Here is a 19259-nt window from a genome sequence, read left to right on the forward strand (position 1 = left end):
AGACTTCTCAGAAGGATCAGGGCAGGTGAAGTGTGGGCTACTTTGTACCAAGATTTTTCTTAAAGAGACACTGAAGCGGAAAAAAAATTTATGATAAAATGATTTGGTTGTGTAGTAATTAGTAGAACATTAGTAGCAAAGAAAATATGCTCATCTTTTTATTTTCAGTTATATGGTTTTTTTTTATAACATTGCATCATTCTCTAATATTTGCAGTTTACATACTACTCAGCATTCTAAATGATTTTACAGAGCAGTCTTGTGAACTATTGACCTGTCCTCTGGAGAGAAAAAGAAAATACAGTGATTGACTGTTGAGATAATAAGCTTCAGAAAACAGAGCTCTCTGCGACTTTGAAAGTCGTGGAGCTCGATGGCTCTTTTGCATATTGTAACGATTGGGGAATTATTGCACACAAGATGTGCGCTGACACTGCGGAAATCCTCCACAAGCGTATAAAATACCAGAACCCAGCTATGGTGCTATGCACCTGTAGAGGGAAATGCCCACCGGCAGATGGAGCTCTGGAGTGCAGAGGAATAAACCCTCTGCCCTGCCACAGATGCCAGATGGGAATTGTACGAGGTGAAGCAATATAGGGCAAGATAGCCCTTGGAGAGAGAGAGAGCACAGAGACAGAATGTATGTGTGTCCACCAATCTAGTCACCACCCGGCGACGGTGAACACACAACAACGAAAACCAAGTGGGAACGCAATCGCAAGAATGGAGATTGCTAATAGCGACAACAGACTGAGTAATACAGAGCAAAGGAACAGAATAAAGACAGAACTGATAACAAACAATAATCCAACACACAGGAGCAGACAGGACTAACTACACGCGGCCACCACACGTCAAGCGCAACAGCGACAAAGCGCGCGAGCGGCACGGTCGCCACACGAGAAGCGCAACAACGACAAAGCACACCAACCCCGACCAACCACAGAAGCACGAAAACAAAAGAAAATGCGAATACTTGCTAAATGGTTACCCCACCGAGAAGACAGCAAGCACTCGTTCCAGACAGACAGACAGATGGAGCAGCCAGCAGCAACCGCTGCCCCGGCTACACTCCCAGACAGAGTACAGAAGGAACCACCGCCTCCACCGCCAGGGCGAATGCGATCCCAACAGACAGAATGATCTCTTGTCGACTACCGCTGGCGACAAGACAATCGCAACAGATAGACAGTACAAAGCAATACAGGTAACAAACAACCTGACTATGCTAACAGGAATGCTAGGGCACTCCCAAGGAACTACTCTAAGATAGCAATATTAGCAAACAGTAAGCAAAGGGTTGAGACTCCAGGTAAGTTAGCAGGAACAAACCATCATGACCAGCAAGGAATTCTGGAAGGAAATGGTTTTTATACTGCAAGCCATCAGAGGAAGCAGCTAAGCAATTTGCATGACAAGTGGATGCAAATTCCTCCCCAGAACAGCAACTCTGCAGCTTGCAGAGTGGAGACAGGTCTCTTTTCCAGGGACCTGCAGCACTCAGACCTAACAAATGGTCAAAAAGCTGTCTGCCTGTGCAGACAGCAGAGCAGATCATTACACATACGGAACAACTGGAGTTTCTTAACTCTCCCTGTACTGGAAACAATATTAGACATATGTCTCGGCTCCTAATTAGAGATGGTCCGAATCGTTCGCCGGCGAACTTCCGGGGGTTTGCAATCACGGAGAACCGCAAACTTTACCGGAAGTTCGGTTCACCCTCATAATGCACCATTAGGGTCAACTTTGACCTCCTACATCCCAGTCAGCAGGCACATTGTAGCCAATCAGGCTACACTCCCTCCTGGAGCCACTCCCCCCCTTATAAAAGCAGGCATCGCCAGCCATTTTACTCCCTCGTGTGCCTGCAGTAAATAGAGAAGGGACAGCTGCTGCTGCTGCTGCAGACTCTCATAGGGAAAGATTGGTTAGGCTCTTGTAGGCTTGTTAGCTTGCTCCTTGCTGATTCTTATTGCTAAAATAGCACCCCACAACAGCTCTTTTGAGAGCTAATCTTGTTCTTGTGATCTATTTTTTTTTTCTGTGTGTCCCACTGATACTTGTGTTGCATAGACAGCCTTGATAATTCATACTGTGTGTGTGCCACTGCCAGGCCAAGCACATTCAGTAACTACCTGTGTGTATGACAGGTGCACATTGTAATACCCAGTACTGCATATACCTACCTACCTGTTGTTCACAGTGCACCCAACTACCTACGTGAGCTGAGCGCATGCAGTGTCACTGTGCCTGTCCGCTACCTGTCTGTGTGTGACAGGTGCACATTGTAATACACATTACTGCATATACCTACCTACCTGTTTTTCACAGTGCACCCACCTACCTACATGAGTTGAGCGCACGCAGTGTCACTGTGCCTGTCCGCTACCTGTCTGTGTGTGACAGGTGCACATTGTAATACCCATTACTGCATATACCTACCTACCAGTTGTTCACAAAGCACCCACCTACCTACATGAGTTGAGCGCACGCAGTGCCACTGTGCCTGTCCGCTACCTGTCTGTGTGTGACAGGTGCACATTGTAATACACATTACTGCATATACCTACCTACCTGTTTTTCACAGTGCACCCACCTACCTACATGAGTTGAGCGCACGCAGTGTCACTGTGCCTGTCCGCTACCTGTCTGTGTGTGACAGGTGCACATTGTAATACCCATTACTGCATATACCTACCTGTTGTTCAGAGTGCACCCACCTACCTACGTGAGCTGAGCGCACGCAGTGTCACTGTGCCTGTCCGGTGGTACCTCCCTGTGTGTGACAGGTGCACATTGTAATACCCATCACTGCATATACCTACCTGTTGTGTTCAGTGCATTCACCTCATCACTGCATATACCTACCTGTTGTGTTCAGTGCATCCACCTACCTACGTGAGTGCACGCAGTGTGATATACCACTCCGTGCATACCTGTTAACTGCACCTGTGTGACTGCACATTGTATTAGTCAAGTCAGTGCATACCTTTAACTTCATCCCCCCCCCCCCCCCCCCCCCGATATGGACAAAACGGACAAAACAGGTAGAGGCAGATGTAGAGGCAGATTCAGTGGAAGGCCACCCGGCAGGTCTGTGCGAGGTCGTGCTGATGTGATTTCTTACCGCTCTGGATTAAAGTACAGTGCTCAGAAGAAGGCACGTCCCATCAACTCCCAAGACTGTCAGGACGTGGTTGACTATTTAACACAGAATACCTCAACTTCCGCAGCCACCAGCGCTACTACAAGCACCACATCCGCTGCATTTGACAGTTTGCAGGAGTTATTTGGTGGGGAAATCACTTATGCACAGCCATTATTGTTACAACAAGATTAAGGCGCTAAACAAGTTACACCACCTCATATATCTGAGTTAGGCGACGACACTATGGACGTAATGTGTGAGGAGGAGGAGGATGAAGTACCTGCTGTTGGTGCAGTTTATGAGGTGTCTGAGGAAAGCGAAGCTGGGCAGGATGATTATGATGACGATGATATGTATGCCACGTGGGTTCCTAAGAGAAATGATGACCAAGGGGACAGTTCAGAGGGGGAGTCAGAGAGGAGTAGGAGGAGACGAGTTGCTAAAAGAAGCAGGGGGAGCTCGTCGTCAGAAACATCTGGTGGCAGTGTCCGGTGCCATCAATCGCTAACTATGGACAGCCAGACAACATGCCCTTCAATGTCAGCTGCTGATACCACCATAGTGCCATCACCCCAGGGGGCTCAGCGGTGTAGAAATGTTTTAATGTGTCTGCCTCAGATCAGAGCAATGCCATTTGTTCTCTCTGCCTTCAAAAATTGAGCCGTGGAAAGGCCAACACCCACGTAGGGACAACTGCCTTACGTTCACTTCAGTGCACCCACCCACCTATGTGAGCGCACGCAGTGCCACTGTGCCTGTCCGCTACCTGTCTGTGTGTGACAGGTGCACATTGTAATACCCATTACTGCATATACCTACCTGTTGTTCAGAGTGCACCCACCTACCTACGTGAGCTGAGCGCTAGAGATGTGGCGAACGGTTCCCGAACCGTTCGCCGGCGAACACCTCTAAATCCATGGGGGTTTTACTACTTCCGGGTCGCTCTGACCCGGAGTAGTACGCCTGCGCTGCCCGGCGAAGCGCGTCCTAGATCGCGCTCCTGTTGCCGGGCACTCTCTGCGCATGTGTGTGACGTCATGAGTGACATCACGCTCATGCGCAGAGAGTGCCCGGCAACAGGAGCATGATCTAGGTATTGCTTCGCCGGGCAGCGCAGGCGTACTACTCCGGGTCATTGCGACCCGGAAGTAGTAAGAGGCCCAGAGAGGTTCGCCAGGCGAACGGTTCGGCCCATCACTACTGAGCGCACGCAGTGTCACTGTGCCTGTCCGGTACCTGTCTGTGAGTGACAGGTGCACATTGTAATACCCATCACTGCATATACCTACCTGTTGTGTTCAGTGCATCCACCTCATCACTGCATATACCTACCTGTTGTGTTCAGTGCATCCACCTACCTACGTGAGTGCACGCAGTGTGATATACCACTCCGTGCATACCTGTTAACTGCACCTGTGTGACTGCACATTGCATTAGTCAAGCCAGTGCATACCTTTCACTTCATCCCCCCCGATATGGGCACAACGGACAATACAGGTAGAGGCAGAGGTAGAGGCAGACCCAGAGGAAGGCCACCCGGCATGTCTGTGCGAGGTCGTGCTGATGTGATTTTGTGTGGCCCTGGCCCAAAGTACAGTGCTCAGAAGAAGGCACGCCCCATCAACTCCCAAGACTGTCAGGACGTGGTTGACTATTTAACACAGAACACCTCATCTTCCCCAGCCACCAGCGCTACTACAAGCACCACATCCGCTGCATTTGACACTTCGCAGGTGTTAATTAGTGGGGAATTAACTGATTCTCAGCCATTATTGTTACAACCAGATGAAGGCGCTAAGCAAGTTACACCACCTCATATGTCTGAGTTAGGCGGCGACACTATGAACGTGTGAGGAGGAGGAGGATGATGAAGTACCTGCTGTTGGTGCAGTTTTGGAGATGTCTGAGGCAAGCGAAGCTGGGCAGGATGATTATGATGATTATGATGACACGGATCACAGTTCAGAGGGGGAGTCAGAGAGGAGTAGGAGGAGACGAGTTCCTGAAAGAAGCAGGGGGAGCTGGTTGTCAGAAACAGCTGGTGGCAGTGTCCGGCGCCATGTATCGCCACCTATGTACAGCCAGCCAACATGCCCTTCAACGTCAGCTGCTGATGCCACCATAGTGCCATCACCCCGGGGGGCTCAGCGGTTTGGAAATTTTTTTATGTGTCTGCCTCAGATCGGAGCAATGCCATCTGTTCTCTCTGCCTCCAAAAATTGAGCCGTGGAAAGGACAACACTCACGTAGGGACAACTGCCTTACGAAGGCACATGGAGAAAAGGCACAAACTGCAATGGGAAGAGCACCTGAGCAAACGCAGCACACAAAAGAAAAGCCACCCTCCTTCTCCTCTTCTTCCTTCAGGTGCAGCATCTTCAGCAGCTTTCTCTCTTGCACCTTCACAGCCATCCTCCTCCACTCCGCCTCTGCCCTTGAGCGGTTCCTGCTCCTCTGCCAACAGCAGCCAGGTGTCCATGAAGGAAATCTTTGAGCGGAAGAAGCCAATTTCTGCCAGTCACCCCCTTGCCCGGCGTCTGACAGCTGGCGTGGTGGAACTGTTAGCTCGCCAGCTGTTACCATACAAGCTGGTGGTTAACACAGACAAAGGGCAAGCACCATCAACCAAACCCCTACAATATCTGGGGAATCATAAATGAGTGTGCAGAAAGGAACTAAACATATATATTCTAAACAGGCAAGAAACAGTAGTTCCCTATACAAACCGCACCACTCACATACAGTAGGTCAATATACCATCATAGATATATATATATACAGTATATATATATATATATATATATATATGATGATGTATTGACCTATGTGAGTGGTGTGGTTTGTATAGAAAACTACGGTTTCTTGCCTGTTTAGAATACAAGCTGGTGGACTCTGAGGCCTTCCGTAAATTTGTGGCCATTGGGACACCGCAGTGGAAGATACCAGGCCGCAATTATTTCTCTAAAAAGGCGATACCCAAACTGTACCATGAATTTGAGAGGCAAGTGGTGTCATCTCTGGCACACAGCGTTGGGTCAAGGGTCCACCTGACCACGGATGCCTGGTCTGCCAAGCACGGTCAGGTGGCCTCCTGCCACCTTCTCTCCTCCTGCTACATCCTCTTCGCTGTCATCCTCCTCCTCCTCCTTGGCTGAGTGGCAGTTCAACTCTACTGGTGCTGCGATCTCTTCTCCAGCTACACAGCCTCATCTCCCCAGGGCCTATGCTGCATGCCAGGTACGACGGTGTCACGTCTTCTTAGACATGTCTTGCCTCAAAGCGGAGAGATCCACTGGACCAGCTCTCCTGGCTGCTCTTAACAAACAGGTGGATCAGTGGCTGACCCCGCACCAGCTGGAGATCGGCAACGTGCCACGTTGTGTGACAACGGCAGCAATCTCCTTTCCGCTTTGAATTTGGGAAAGCTGACACATGTACCCTGCATGGCACATCTGCTGAATCTAGTCATTCAAAGATTTGTGTCAAAGTACCCAGGCTTAGAGGGAACGTCCTGAAGCAGGCCAGGAAGTTGTGTGGGCATTTCAGGCGGTCTTACATGTGCTGCTCGTCGTTCATGTGGTATTGTTCGTGGCTGGGGGAGGAGGAGGACTTACCTGACATCACTGAGGAAGAGCAGGAGGAGATGATAGTACATCTGGATCCAACTTTGTGCAGATGGCGTCTTTCATGCTGTCCAGCCTGTTGGGGGACCCCCGTATAAAAAAAACTCAAGGGGAATGAGCTGTACTGAGTGGCCACTGATCTAGACCCTCGGTATAGGCACAAAGTGGTGGACATGTTACCAACTCACCTGAAGGCAGAAAGGATGCAGCACATGCAGAACAAGCTGGCAACTATGCTTTACAATGCGTTTAAGGGTGATGTCACAGCACAACGCAATAAAGGTACCACTGCCAGTAATCCTTCTCCCATGTCCACGCAGGCAAGGACAGGATGCTCTCATGGTGATGTCGGACATGTGGACATTCTTTAGTCCAACGCCTCGCCTTAGCCCTTCCGGATCCACCCTCCACCAATGCCTGGACTGGCAGGTAGCCAACTACCTGGCCTTAAATGTGGATGTAGACACTGTGAGCAGCGATGAACCCTTGGACTACTGGGTGCACAGGCTTGACCTGTGGCCAGAGCTGTCACAATTTGCCATACAACTTCTATCTTGCCCTGCCTCAAGCGTCCTGTCAAAAAGGACTTTCAGCGCAGTTGGAGGCATTGTCACTGAGAAGAGAACACAAAAGTGTTCAGTACCTCACCTTTATCAAAGTGAATGAGGCATGGATCCTGGAGGGCTACTGCCCGCCCGAAGACTAAGTCAGTCCCCACACATAGCATCTCTGCCTGCACGCTGTGTGATTGGCTGCCTGCCTCAAGACTAATTTGCTCCCCACACACATCATCTCTGCCTGCAGGCCGCTCGACTGCCTTCTCCACCACCACCAACAGGGTCCAGGACTCCAGGCGGATTCCTGAATTTTTAAGGCGCTGCCAGCAGCGGCCGCTATACTCATTTTTCTGGTGCATGTACATGCCTGCCTAATTTTTCTGCCAGCAGTGCAGCTGCAACAACAAAACAAAAGGCATGTAGTTATGCCCATTCCCCTTCGTGATCATTACCTTGCCGCGGTGAAGGGGCTTGCGCATCACAATGAAGCAATGACCACTGGCTACATGAATGTCTCAGGGGGTAGCACACCAAAGATAATAAGGTTGTTGCTTCATTGTGAACAAATTTGATCAGCTGGACAGTCACTGTTGTTCTATCATTGAGCTACCACAGCCCGGTGACCATATGGGCTTTAAAACCGCCACGGCCTGCACTCTGGCCATGATGCGCACCAGACCAGCTCGGCCATCACTACGCAAACAGCTGTTTGCGGTGCGTTACACAGTGAGTTTGGTGTGTCAGTGTGAAGCAGTACTCTAATTACACTCCCTGATTGATGTATACACATGCAAGATGTTTTAAAGCACCTTAGGCCTGCAATTTAGCATTCAGTGTTATTTCTGCCCTTAAAACGCTGCTTTGCGTCCAATCCAGATTTTTCCCTGGGACTTTTGGCGTGTATCCCACTCCGCCATGCCCCCCTCCAGGTTACATAGTTACATAGTTATTTGGGTTAAAAAAAGACATACGTCCATCGAGTTCAACCAGGTGTTAGACCCCTTGAAACATTTTCCATCACTTTTGTGGCCAGCATACATTTTTCTAGTTTTAAAAGTTCTCCTCCCCATTGAAGTCTATTGCGGTTCGCAAAAGTTCGCACGAACCGAACTTTCGCGGAAGTTCGCAAACCCGGTTCGCGAACCGAAAATCGGAGGTTCGGGCCAGCTCTACTCCTAATGTTTTATTTCTTAGCTGTACTGTACATACAAATCATTATATTATAAAAAATTTTCGCGTGTCTGTTTTCAGTGTCTGTTTTCAGTGTCTGTTGGGCATTCCACACTTGGCATATTTTTTTTTACATGTAATATCCTGCATGCACAACTCTGCATTAGCAATTGTTTTCCTAGGGTCTCTTTCGGTACAATTTTCACGCAAGTGTTTGCAATTTGAATCCGTTTCATTGCAAATTTTCGTGTGTGTGTGTGTGCGTGCATGCGTGCGTGTGTGTAAAGTGACTTGCAATGAAATATAAATTGCGTTCGATAAAAAAGAACAGACCTGCTGTCCAAATTTTATACCAGGAAAATCGTAACATGCAAATCTCATACGAATGCATGAAAAATGAGATGTCATCGAGACTTTACATGTGCAGCGATCGTGTTTTCTGAGAATCGCAAAACATGATTTCTAGTGTGACTCCTGCCTTTGAATGCTTGCACTTATGAGTATAGGCAAGAAACAAATGGCCCATATTTATAATGATGTAATCAGTTAATCTATTAAAGTGTGTGTGTGTGTGTGTGTGTGTGTGTGTGTGTGTGTGTGTGTGTGTGTGTGTGTGTGTGTGTGTGTGTGTGTGTGTGTAGGTGTGTGTAGGTGTGTGTAGGTGTGTGTAGGTGTGTGTGTGTGTGTGTGTGTAGGTGTGTGTAGGTGTGTGTGTGTGTGTGTGTGTAGGTGTGTGTGTGTGTGTGTGTGTGTGTGTGTGTGTGTGTGTGTGTGTGTGTGTGTGTGTGTGTGTGTGTGTGTGTGTGTGTGTGTGTGTGTGTGTGTGTGTGTGTGTGTAGGTGTGTGTGCGTGTAGGTGTGTGTGTGTGTGTGTGTGTGTGTGTGTGTGTGTGTGTGTGTAGATAGATAGATAGATAGATACTTTTTTTTATTATTCTGCTCCCAAAACAACGATACAATAAATTGGCTCATTATGGGGCCCCTTAGTAAGGAAGGTGTGCAGCCTCTTTGCTAGAAAAGTGCTGTTATTTCTTCAAAATAATGGCACTTTCAGATTGCCACTAGATAAACATAGAATCAAAGGCAGCTTTCACACTCAGGGCCGGGCCGAGGCATAGGCTGGAGAGGCTCCAGCCTCAGGGCGCAGTGTAGGAGGGGGCGCAGAATTCATTAAGCTGTCATTCCTAATTGTGTTAGGAATGAAATAAGAAAAGGGGATACATGGCAGTGACTGCAAGCCAGATAACTAGATATTAAGGTGTTGGGGAGGTTGTGGGCCCTGTGGCGCCTCTTAGTCTAATAGCAATCAGTGTGTGACGGCTGGGGTGGCAGGGATGGAGGGGCGCACTTTGGTGTCTCAGCCTTGGGTGCTGGAGGACCTTGTCCCGGCTCTGTTCACACTAATCCGTATGACTTCCTACCAGGTTTTTCCATTTTTATTTTTTTTTTGCATTTGCAAGTCTGCATTTTGCAATTTTTCAGTTTCGATTTTATTTTTTGTGTGTGAGTCACATCTGAGCACAGAGGTAGTCAGGCCCAACATAATGCATTTTTTTCTGCCTGGTAACTGCAGTGTGTCATACCTAAGCAGAAAATAATATTGCATCATGTTGGGCCTGACTGGCGTAACTTAGGAGCTCTGGGCCCCAGTGCAAGTTTTATAGGGTCCCCTCAAGCGATCTATACATAACTATTGATATATAGCACCAAACCTGCCAAGGACAACTACAGTGTCAGAGAGGTGTATGCTGGGGAGGAGAACAGTCCATTAATGGTTACAGCTGATCAAAGTACATATAAAGGTGATCATTACCAGCACAGCACCAATAAACAGCAAATAAAGGAGGGCCCTTACTGGGTCCCTCTGGTCCAGGGGCCTTGGTGCGGTCGCACCCTGCACCCCCTATTGCTACGCCACTGGTCTGACTGCATCTGCGCTCAGATGTGAGTCGATGTGGTGACCACCTCTCCACTGCTCGTGCTGCAGGTGTATGGGAGCAGGTGATGAGCCAGTGAATTCACCGCATTCAGCTTCCCGTATGAAAGAGGGTGAACCTTACAACCAATAACGCACATTATTAGCAGATGGCTGTAATATCACCCACTTGGGCCATAGGGAAACGTGGACATTACCTTGCACATTCAGTTGTAACTGACAGCTGCTGATATATAACTGACAGCGACTGGTATATTTCAGTTCTGACAAAATATTGTTAGAACTGGATGGGATCACTGTAAGAAGAAAATGGTTAGCTTCTGAGAGGAACTGACGGTGAGGTTAGTGTGTAATATTCATTTGCAACTACGTCATGTGTTTATTTTAAATAATTTTCCTCGCTTCAGGTTCCCTTTAAAAATAAAAAACTGTAAAATTAAGCGAGTTTATTTAAACATTTTTGACTGAACCATTTAAATTATGTATAAGCATCGCTTTCAGTAACATTTTTTTATTTACTTTTTCTAGGTTGCAAAAAATAAACAAAGACTATATGAAACCATTAATGAATCATTTGGATTTATATGGATGTGAGTATTATTACCTGAGCCTTTTAATAGATTGTGTTGTGACAATAAACTGCAGGAAGCACACGGTTCATTTTTACCAGTACAATATAAAATTTTCTATATCCCGGGCCTTCTCACCAGAGGTGATATGAGGACAGCGACCAGACAGCGGGAGAGACAAGTTTATCTCATTTTTCTAAACCTCAGCAATCATTTCATGAATAAGAGAATGCCAACTCGCCAAACGCAAAGCAACTACCTAATATGTGTACTTTTCATGGAAAATCATTGCTTAAGGGGTGATTCGTAAAGGTCAAAGCTCTATAAATTAATTTGTTACCCAGCACACACAGTACATTTCTGCTGTCATATTTTCCCTCATTTATGAAATATGATGGGATAGTTAGGAGAAGTGTACACAATGAAAAAATTAACTCTACCACTTTCAGTAATAACATCAGTTATGGAGTTGCAGCAATTGTATTCAGGCAGTTTTATTTCATTAAAATAACTGTAACTTTAAAGCTTAGTCCCTTCTTTTTTTTTTTATTAAAAGTAGTTTTTTTATACTTACTATTATTGTCAAGCCTAAAGTTATGTGACTGCAGATTGTACTCTTTATTAAAGTTGTCTGAAACTCAGTATTTCTTCTTTGCTCTAAGGCAGGGGTCACACTTGTCTTTCAATTTTTTCCACTTTTCAGAAACTGAAAGACAAGTGTGACCCCTGCCTTACAGCAGCTAGTGTAATTTATAGAGAAAACTGACAAATTGTGCATGATGTAAGTTTGTTTTATGCACGCAAAATCTGCATTCAAGTGTGACCTAGTCCATTGATTAACATGAGTTCTCAGATGAAATCAGTTTTTCTGTGCGGAAAAGCGCGGAAAAGCGCACAAAAGCTGTGTGTGATCCCTGCTTATAAAGATTATTTATAGCCTTAAACCTACTATTAGACAAAAAAAATGTAGCAGTACAGCATTCAAACAGTTAAACATAGCACTTTGTTTTGCACTGGAAAACCCCTTCAGCTTATGATCCACATCCAAAGAGGTGAGGAGGTGATAACATTATCTGCACAGCAAAGGGTTGAGAATGCGAATTCACATCAACACGCAGGCTGCATTCGTTTCCAAAATGGGCATGGCAGCCCCGTGGAAATGTGCCCTTAAAGAGAACCTGAGGTGGCATCTAAGAATGCTATCAGCACACAGAGGCTGGGTCTGCATATAATGCCCAGCCTCTGTTGCTATAATGCTGCCCCCCCCCCCCCCCCCAGGCCCCCCCTGCTCTCAGCTTGCCCCCCATAAATCAAACGCCGTGCTAGCGACACAAAGCACTAGCACAGCATTTGATTTATGGGGGGTAAGCAGAGCGCGGGGGGGGGGGGGGGGCTGGGGGGAGCAGTATAGCAACAGAGGCTGGGCATTATATGCAGACCCAGCCTCTGTGTGCTGATAGCATTCTTAGATGCCACCTCAGGTTCTCTTTAAAGTAAACATATTTACGCTACCTTTACTACTGATCACATGCTTCTCCATGAGGTTTCCTACGCATTACCTTCTCTAATGAACATATGTACAAACAGATGGTCTAATGCCTGGTACACATGATGATACATATAATACACCAACGCCTGATATTTAACAGTGAAATGCTCTTTTCCAAGGTGTATTCTCTAAATGTCACTGCAATGTGAAGGGAGGACACAGCATTTTTACCGGTACTTCCAACAGTTGAGTAGTGTGCATAGTGCTATTAGTGCAACCTGCATTACCTGCATAGCACGTGGTTCCCTGGTACTGTTCGGAGTACCGGTACAATTGTAAATGGCAATTTTATCAACATCTATTGACCCTTTATTCACCCCTGATTCTTTTATGTATAAGACAGTGAAACCTTGTCTGTTACACTATGGCTTTTCTGACTACAAAAATAGCTTGATTAATGCAAAGCGTTTTAATCTTATTTCAGCTCTTTTTGTGACAGAGAAAATCTCCTTTACGCTGGCTTCTGCTGTTGACAGCTTCATGAATAAAGAGCCAGCTCCAGATTTTCAGGCAACTTGCAACATTGATGACTATTTCTGCCCTGTCCTAAACAGTACTTTACTAAATGTAAGCAAATCATTATTATTACTACAGCTATGGATTGATATATCACTCACATATTTTCTGCAGTGCTTTACAGACAGCACAGAACAATTCAGATCACTCACTGTACTTCAGCAGGCCTCCCAGTCTAATGTTCCAAAAGCTTCATACTCATGATAGGGACTTTTGTCAGATGAGAATCTAGCTTGTGTGCAGGTCTCCCTGAGGGACGCCAGATCTTTAAGTGATGGCAACAGCCATCTTCATGGTTCCCCTCCTTACTCCGCCCACCAGAAGCTGCTCCATTTGGTGGCAAACTGTTGTGTTGTCATGAAGTGGGGAGGAGGAACAACACGTCACTCAGCTGTAGCAGAAGAATGCATCTCTGTGCATTGTATGCACCTGCAATGTAAATTCTGCATGAATACCAATTATATCAATTACATGAAAAATACTATTAAATTAACTTCCTAAACACATTTTCCGTGCAAAGTGAGATTTTCCTTTGTTGCCGTTGGGCTCCATTGAAACACAAGTCACACACCGCACACAAAAAACAATTCACAGACAACCAGACATACAACGTGATGCCAATTCAATACATTCCGTTCATGGCAAATTTGCAAATATGTAAATTCTCAGGGGAGTTTTAACAATTGTGAGCTCTGCCTGATACAGTAATCATCATCTCTAAAAGATATAAACTCCTAGTGGCTACTTTATACTGCCAGCGTTAACTAAAATGACAATTCTTAGCTGCCATCTGCTTCTAAATCAGCCCTTGCAGATGTGAGAAGTGCTATTCTTCATGCATTGAGCAGCGCACCTCTCACCGGTAGCCTTTGTTGTGCTCCACAAATCACTGATAAAAGTTGGGGGGAAATATGACATTTCTCTTTGTTCATCCTGCTGAAAAACTTCCCAGCCTGGGCTTAAAGCTGCAGTTCTGTCAGTGGCACAATGTATCAGTGGCTGGAATGTCATAAAGAGCATCTGAGTGAGCTATAGAAGGCCATTTCACATGCCACCCTCCACGCTTAGCGGTGACAGATGGACTTGTTGTTTTGGGGTAGTGTTCCTTTTCTGCCTTTCCGGATTTTATGTTACTTCCTATAGCCCCCAGTGTCAGTATCGCTGTAGATTGAGACAATAAAAAAGATTTCTGTACTATAGGCAAAGGAATATTTTAGCGGACCACATAAAATATGAATTCTCCTGCTTGTTCACAACCTTCATACTTATGGTAAATCAAAGAGATTGGGTCATGGTGACACATTTCATGTGTCCCTGAGGTCACACGGCAGTAAATAACCAACTTAGACTAGTTTGTTCCCTGGTGACTGGAGTTTTTCATTTTTAATGCCTGGATCACGCAGAGCTCCTGAAAATAAACTGCTCTGGAAATAATATTTTTAGTACTATTTCCTTCTTCGCAGCTCTAAGAGTGAATGCATCATATATCCACTTTATTATATGAGTGCTCCTTAATGCTCTCTTCCTGTAGGGCTTTCCAGGAGTCACTGAGTTCTATAAAATATTTAACAGCTAAGCATATTGGAAATTGTTCTTGTGTTGCTGGAAGCAATGTGAGGTTTCAGTGTGCTTCAACTAGTGTAAATAAAGTGCTGTTATTAAGTATACAATATATAAATTTGAGTATTATCGCTTATTTATCAGGCAGAAACACATACAAGCATCCCATACAGTATCTTTTCATGGGTCAATCCTGAAGATATGACCAAGTGCTGAAAAACATATAGAGAGAGCAAAACAGGAATTAAAATGGAGAAAAAAAATTGAGATTATTATTATGATTTTTATTGTTATGCATTTATATATAACACATCTTCTGCAACAGCAAACACTTCACGTCATGAACTGTACATCAGAGGTGCTGAATCTACTGTCCCCACCCTAATCATAGTCTAATGTCCTTACCATAGTCATCGTCTACTTTCCCTATCATAGTAATAGTCTAATGTCCCTACCATTATCATAGTCTAATGCCCCTAACATAATCACTTTACCATAATCATAGTCTAATGTCCCTACCATAATCATAGTCTAATGTCCCTACCATAATCTTAGAGTAAAGTCCCTACCATAGTCATAGTCTAAAGTCCCTACCAAAATAATAGTCTAATGTCCTCACCCTAATCATAGACTAATGTCCCTACCATAATCATAGTCTAATGTCCTCACCCTAATCATAGACTAATGTCCCTACCATAATCATAGTCTAATGTCCTCACCCTAATCATAGACTAATGTCCCTACCATAATCATAGACTAATGTCCGTACCATAATCATAGTCTAATATTCCTTCCATAAGCATAGTTTAATGTCCCAACCATAATCATAGTCTAATATTCCTATCATAATCCAATGTCTCTTCTACAAAGTCTAATGTTTCTGCCATAGTCACGGTTTAATGTCGCTATCATATTTATAGTCTTGTGTCAAAGTCTCATTTGGACATTACAGTGCTATTGTAATGTCCATATACCATAGTTATAGTGTAATGCTGCTACCATTACATACCATATATTGTAATGTCTCTACTACAGTGCTGGCCCTACTATAGTCACCAGTGGCGTAGCTAAGGAGCTGTGGGCCCCGATGCAAGTTTTACATTGGGCCCCCCAAGCACTCTATACATAACAATTGATACAGCGCACCAAAACCTGCCAATGGCAACTACAGTGTCAGAGGTGCAAGAGGGGGATGGGGAACAGTTTGTTAGGGCCTGAGCCCACTAACGCAGTTGTGTCTGCTTCTGTCCGCTTTTCAGCATCTGTAATACTGATGTGTTGCTGAAAACCTGACACAACTGTGCACAACTGCGTTAGTGGGCTCAGGCCCTTAGTTATTACCACTATTCAAAGTATCTATAGAAGTGATTATTATGAACACAGGACCAATAGAGAGCTAATAATGTAGTTGAGGGAGGGCCCTTCGGGGCCCGATGCAGTTGCTACCTCTGCCCCCCCCTATTGATATGCCCCTGATAGTCACAATGTTTCTGCCATACCATTATATGCTTAATTAAATAATTAAGACCCCCTGATGACCTCATCTCAATCGAGAATGGTTGTCTGAAGCTTCTGCAAATGCAGTAATGTTTTGCCTCTGTGATTAGTCACTGGCTAACTGGGAGTACAAAATAGCCTTAGTATATAGTGTCCTGTTCTGACTGAATGTGCTGCCCTGCATTTTTGCATACTGCAGCTGGAGGGCATGAACAGCACAATATCACACATGTACCCTTTTGCACCAATCCGACATGTTCTGCCTGCTGCATTATATTTTATAACAGCTGAAGGAGCCACCAAACATCTGAATAGCAATATGTGGAACAATTTGTTGCCAGGCAACCCACATTGTTCTGTTTACGCATATGGTAAAAGAGCCCGAGAACACATCAATGTATGTTCTCAGAGCTGGTTTGGCTTTACACACATGTAGTCATAAAGAGGAATTTCTTTTTTAAAAGCTGAAAAATAAAAGGTAAAGGGGGAGCAGATGTTTTAACTACAACTGTGTAATATACATACCCTGTATCTGATGTTTGTCAATTAGAACCCAGAACAGAGCAATCAGTAGTTGCAGCTGATATATGGCACATTGGCGCACAGCCCAGCTAGAGTGGTTGCAGTAATATTGGTGCTAGTAATAGGGATACTATATACACACTAGCTAAAGAAGAGCTTATTGTTTGCATGGGCATTACAGGTGTGCAGACAAAAAAAACAAACTGGTTATTTTAATCTATTATTATTAATGGTCCAACATGGAAGCTGTCTTTAGCCCTGCACCACTTGGCTGCTTCATTTAAATATGGGGTTGAGAAACAGTGGGGGAAAGGCTGCGCATCCCTAAACACATGCTGCAATTGAATGGTTAATCACACAGGCATACACCGCCTCTGCTAGACTGAAAAATGCATGCCCTGCATCCAAAACAAGTGCTAGCATTTATTACGCTAGGAGGAACTTTAGCTTCCAATATGGTTTGCATGCAAAGTATAATGTACTAGACACTTGCGCCACGGTGAGGCAAACCTCCGTGCAAGTGACCTAACCTAAATTTAAAACCTTGTTGAACAGCGAGGAGAACGCCAGCGCATACCACTAAGGCTGCATCTGAAATGACCACCAGCTCATGTGTGCAGCACCTAAATAGACTTTCTGCACACTTTGCATTCAATTCAGATGCAAATCATATGCAAATCTGCTACTACTTATCATGCAAACAGGAAACTCAGGAGGAGGGGCTCAGGTTAGCTGCTCCCAGCCCCTCCTCCTGAGGTTCACAGAAAACATGCCAGATTAAAATCTTCATTAAGTCCATTTGGTGCAATGGTATCCAGGCGGAAAATCCATTGCGATTCAAGCTGGGTCAGTTTCTTATCCACATTCTCCCCTCTAATGCCCTTAATTTTTTTATGTCTAGTTGCTGGGATACCAGCCAGCCAATGAATTGACATATTGACTATGCCCACACCCATTGAGGAAGTGTGGACGTGCCTCTCCCGAACCCATGGACCAATCCAACAGGACGCTTACTCACGTCCATAGTCGCATCACATGCGGACACGCGCGCTATTGAGCCTTTGGATTGTGCTGTTTACCTTATGTGTATACACGTCCATGTGTCCACGTATCTATAGATACGGCATGTGGTCACCATGGTTACTCCGGCCAACAGGTAGTGATGTCACTACCGGAAGTGACGCGTCATCGCGTCCCACGCGAACTCTGCTGCTAACGGCCATACATTATACAGGTAAAGAGGCTCGACTTGTGTAACTTGCACACATTCAAGGCACGGCAACTAGCATGTCTTAATTAGCATTTAATTAGCATTTAGGTGTTGTACACGCCCTCCGAATACACACCCTCTTTACCCCCCAGTATTTAAACTCATGCCTGACACGGCGATTCAGCTCTGACTTGGGCTATATGGGGGGCATACTTTGATTTAGTGGGGGGTGCACGTTGTGTAAATGACGACTGTATATATGTATAGCACTCTTTGATAAAGCCGTGAGGTGAAACATGTTCGAGAACCATTATACAGCACTTTGTATATAGCACCAGCACTATATGTATTGTATGTCTCCTATCTATTTATGGACACATTTTTGAAGGGTCTTACAATTGGTACTCCGGGAGCAAGCTATCTAATTATACCTAGAGAGTACCATTCCTCCACTTGTGCTTTTTGAGGTATTGTCCTGCAGATTTTAATGGTGGAATAGCTACACCAGTCTCCTCTAATAACGATAGAAGATTGGGGTATACACAAAGACCTCCATCAACATTATAAGCCTAACATTTTATATGACAGGACTAGACCAGGGGATACAGATTGAGTATACCCCATCTTTTATTATTTTATATGCGACTTGCAAGCTACCCCATATGCTTGCTTCTTTATACCTATAGGGTTTTGTCCTTTGGAACTGAGTGCACAATCATATTTCCCTGGTATACCACTCGGATAGTGTTTGATTCACAATGAAGCAACGACCTTATTATCTTGGGTGTGCAGCGGCCTTAAAAATTCAGGAATCCGCCTGAAGTCCTGGACCCTGTTGGTGGTGGCCGAGAAGGCAGTCAAGCGGCCTGCAAGCAGAGATGCTGCGTGGGGACAGACTTAGTCTTGAGGCAGGCAGTCACATGGCATGCAGGTAGAGATGCTGTGTGTGGATACTGACTTAGGTTACAGGCAGGCCTGACCGTGCTTTGCAGACCAGGCACCCATGGACCCTTGACCCAACGCTGTGTGCCAGAGATGACACCACTTGCCTTTCAACATCACGGTACAGTTTGGGTATCGTGTTTTTTGAGAAATAATTGCATGATTGTATCTTACACTGCGGTGTGTGGCTTTGCTTTTGTGTGCTGCTTTTCTTCAGGTGGTCATCCCATTGCAGTTCGTGCTTTGCAATCATGTGCCTTTGTAAGGTAGTTGTCCCTACGCAGGTCTTGGTCTTTCCACGGCTCAATTTTCTGTGGCAGAGAGTACAGATGGCATTGCTCTCATCTGAGGCAGACACACAAAAAATTTCCACACCGCAGGGATGATGGCACTTTGGTGATGGCTGCCAACGGAGTGTTAAGTGGGGTGCCAGAATCAGAGCAGGAGGAGGAAGA

At 45.4% G+C, this 19259-nt stretch overlaps 1 protein-coding gene across 5 annotated transcripts in view; it reads left to right on the top strand.

The window, feature by feature from the left end:
* Window positions 1–19259, top strand: part of ERICH6B (glutamate rich 6B) — a 241941-nt gene that overhangs the window by 123338 nt on the left and 99344 nt on the right. For all 5 annotated transcript variants that reach the window (XM_068267754.1, XM_068267755.1, XM_068267757.1 and 2 more), the window contains exons 10-11: window positions 10968–11029; window positions 12982–13124. In XM_068267754.1, the coding sequence (XP_068123855.1) occupies window positions 10968–11029; window positions 12982–13124 (205 nt within the window). The remainder of the gene's footprint in view (window positions 1–10967; window positions 11030–12981; window positions 13125–19259) is intronic.

Source organism: Hyperolius riggenbachi, chromosome 2 (assembly GCF_040937935.1).
Source record: "Hyperolius riggenbachi isolate aHypRig1 chromosome 2, aHypRig1.pri, whole genome shotgun sequence".
Classification (NCBI taxonomy): domain Eukaryota; kingdom Metazoa; phylum Chordata; class Amphibia; order Anura; family Hyperoliidae; genus Hyperolius; species Hyperolius riggenbachi.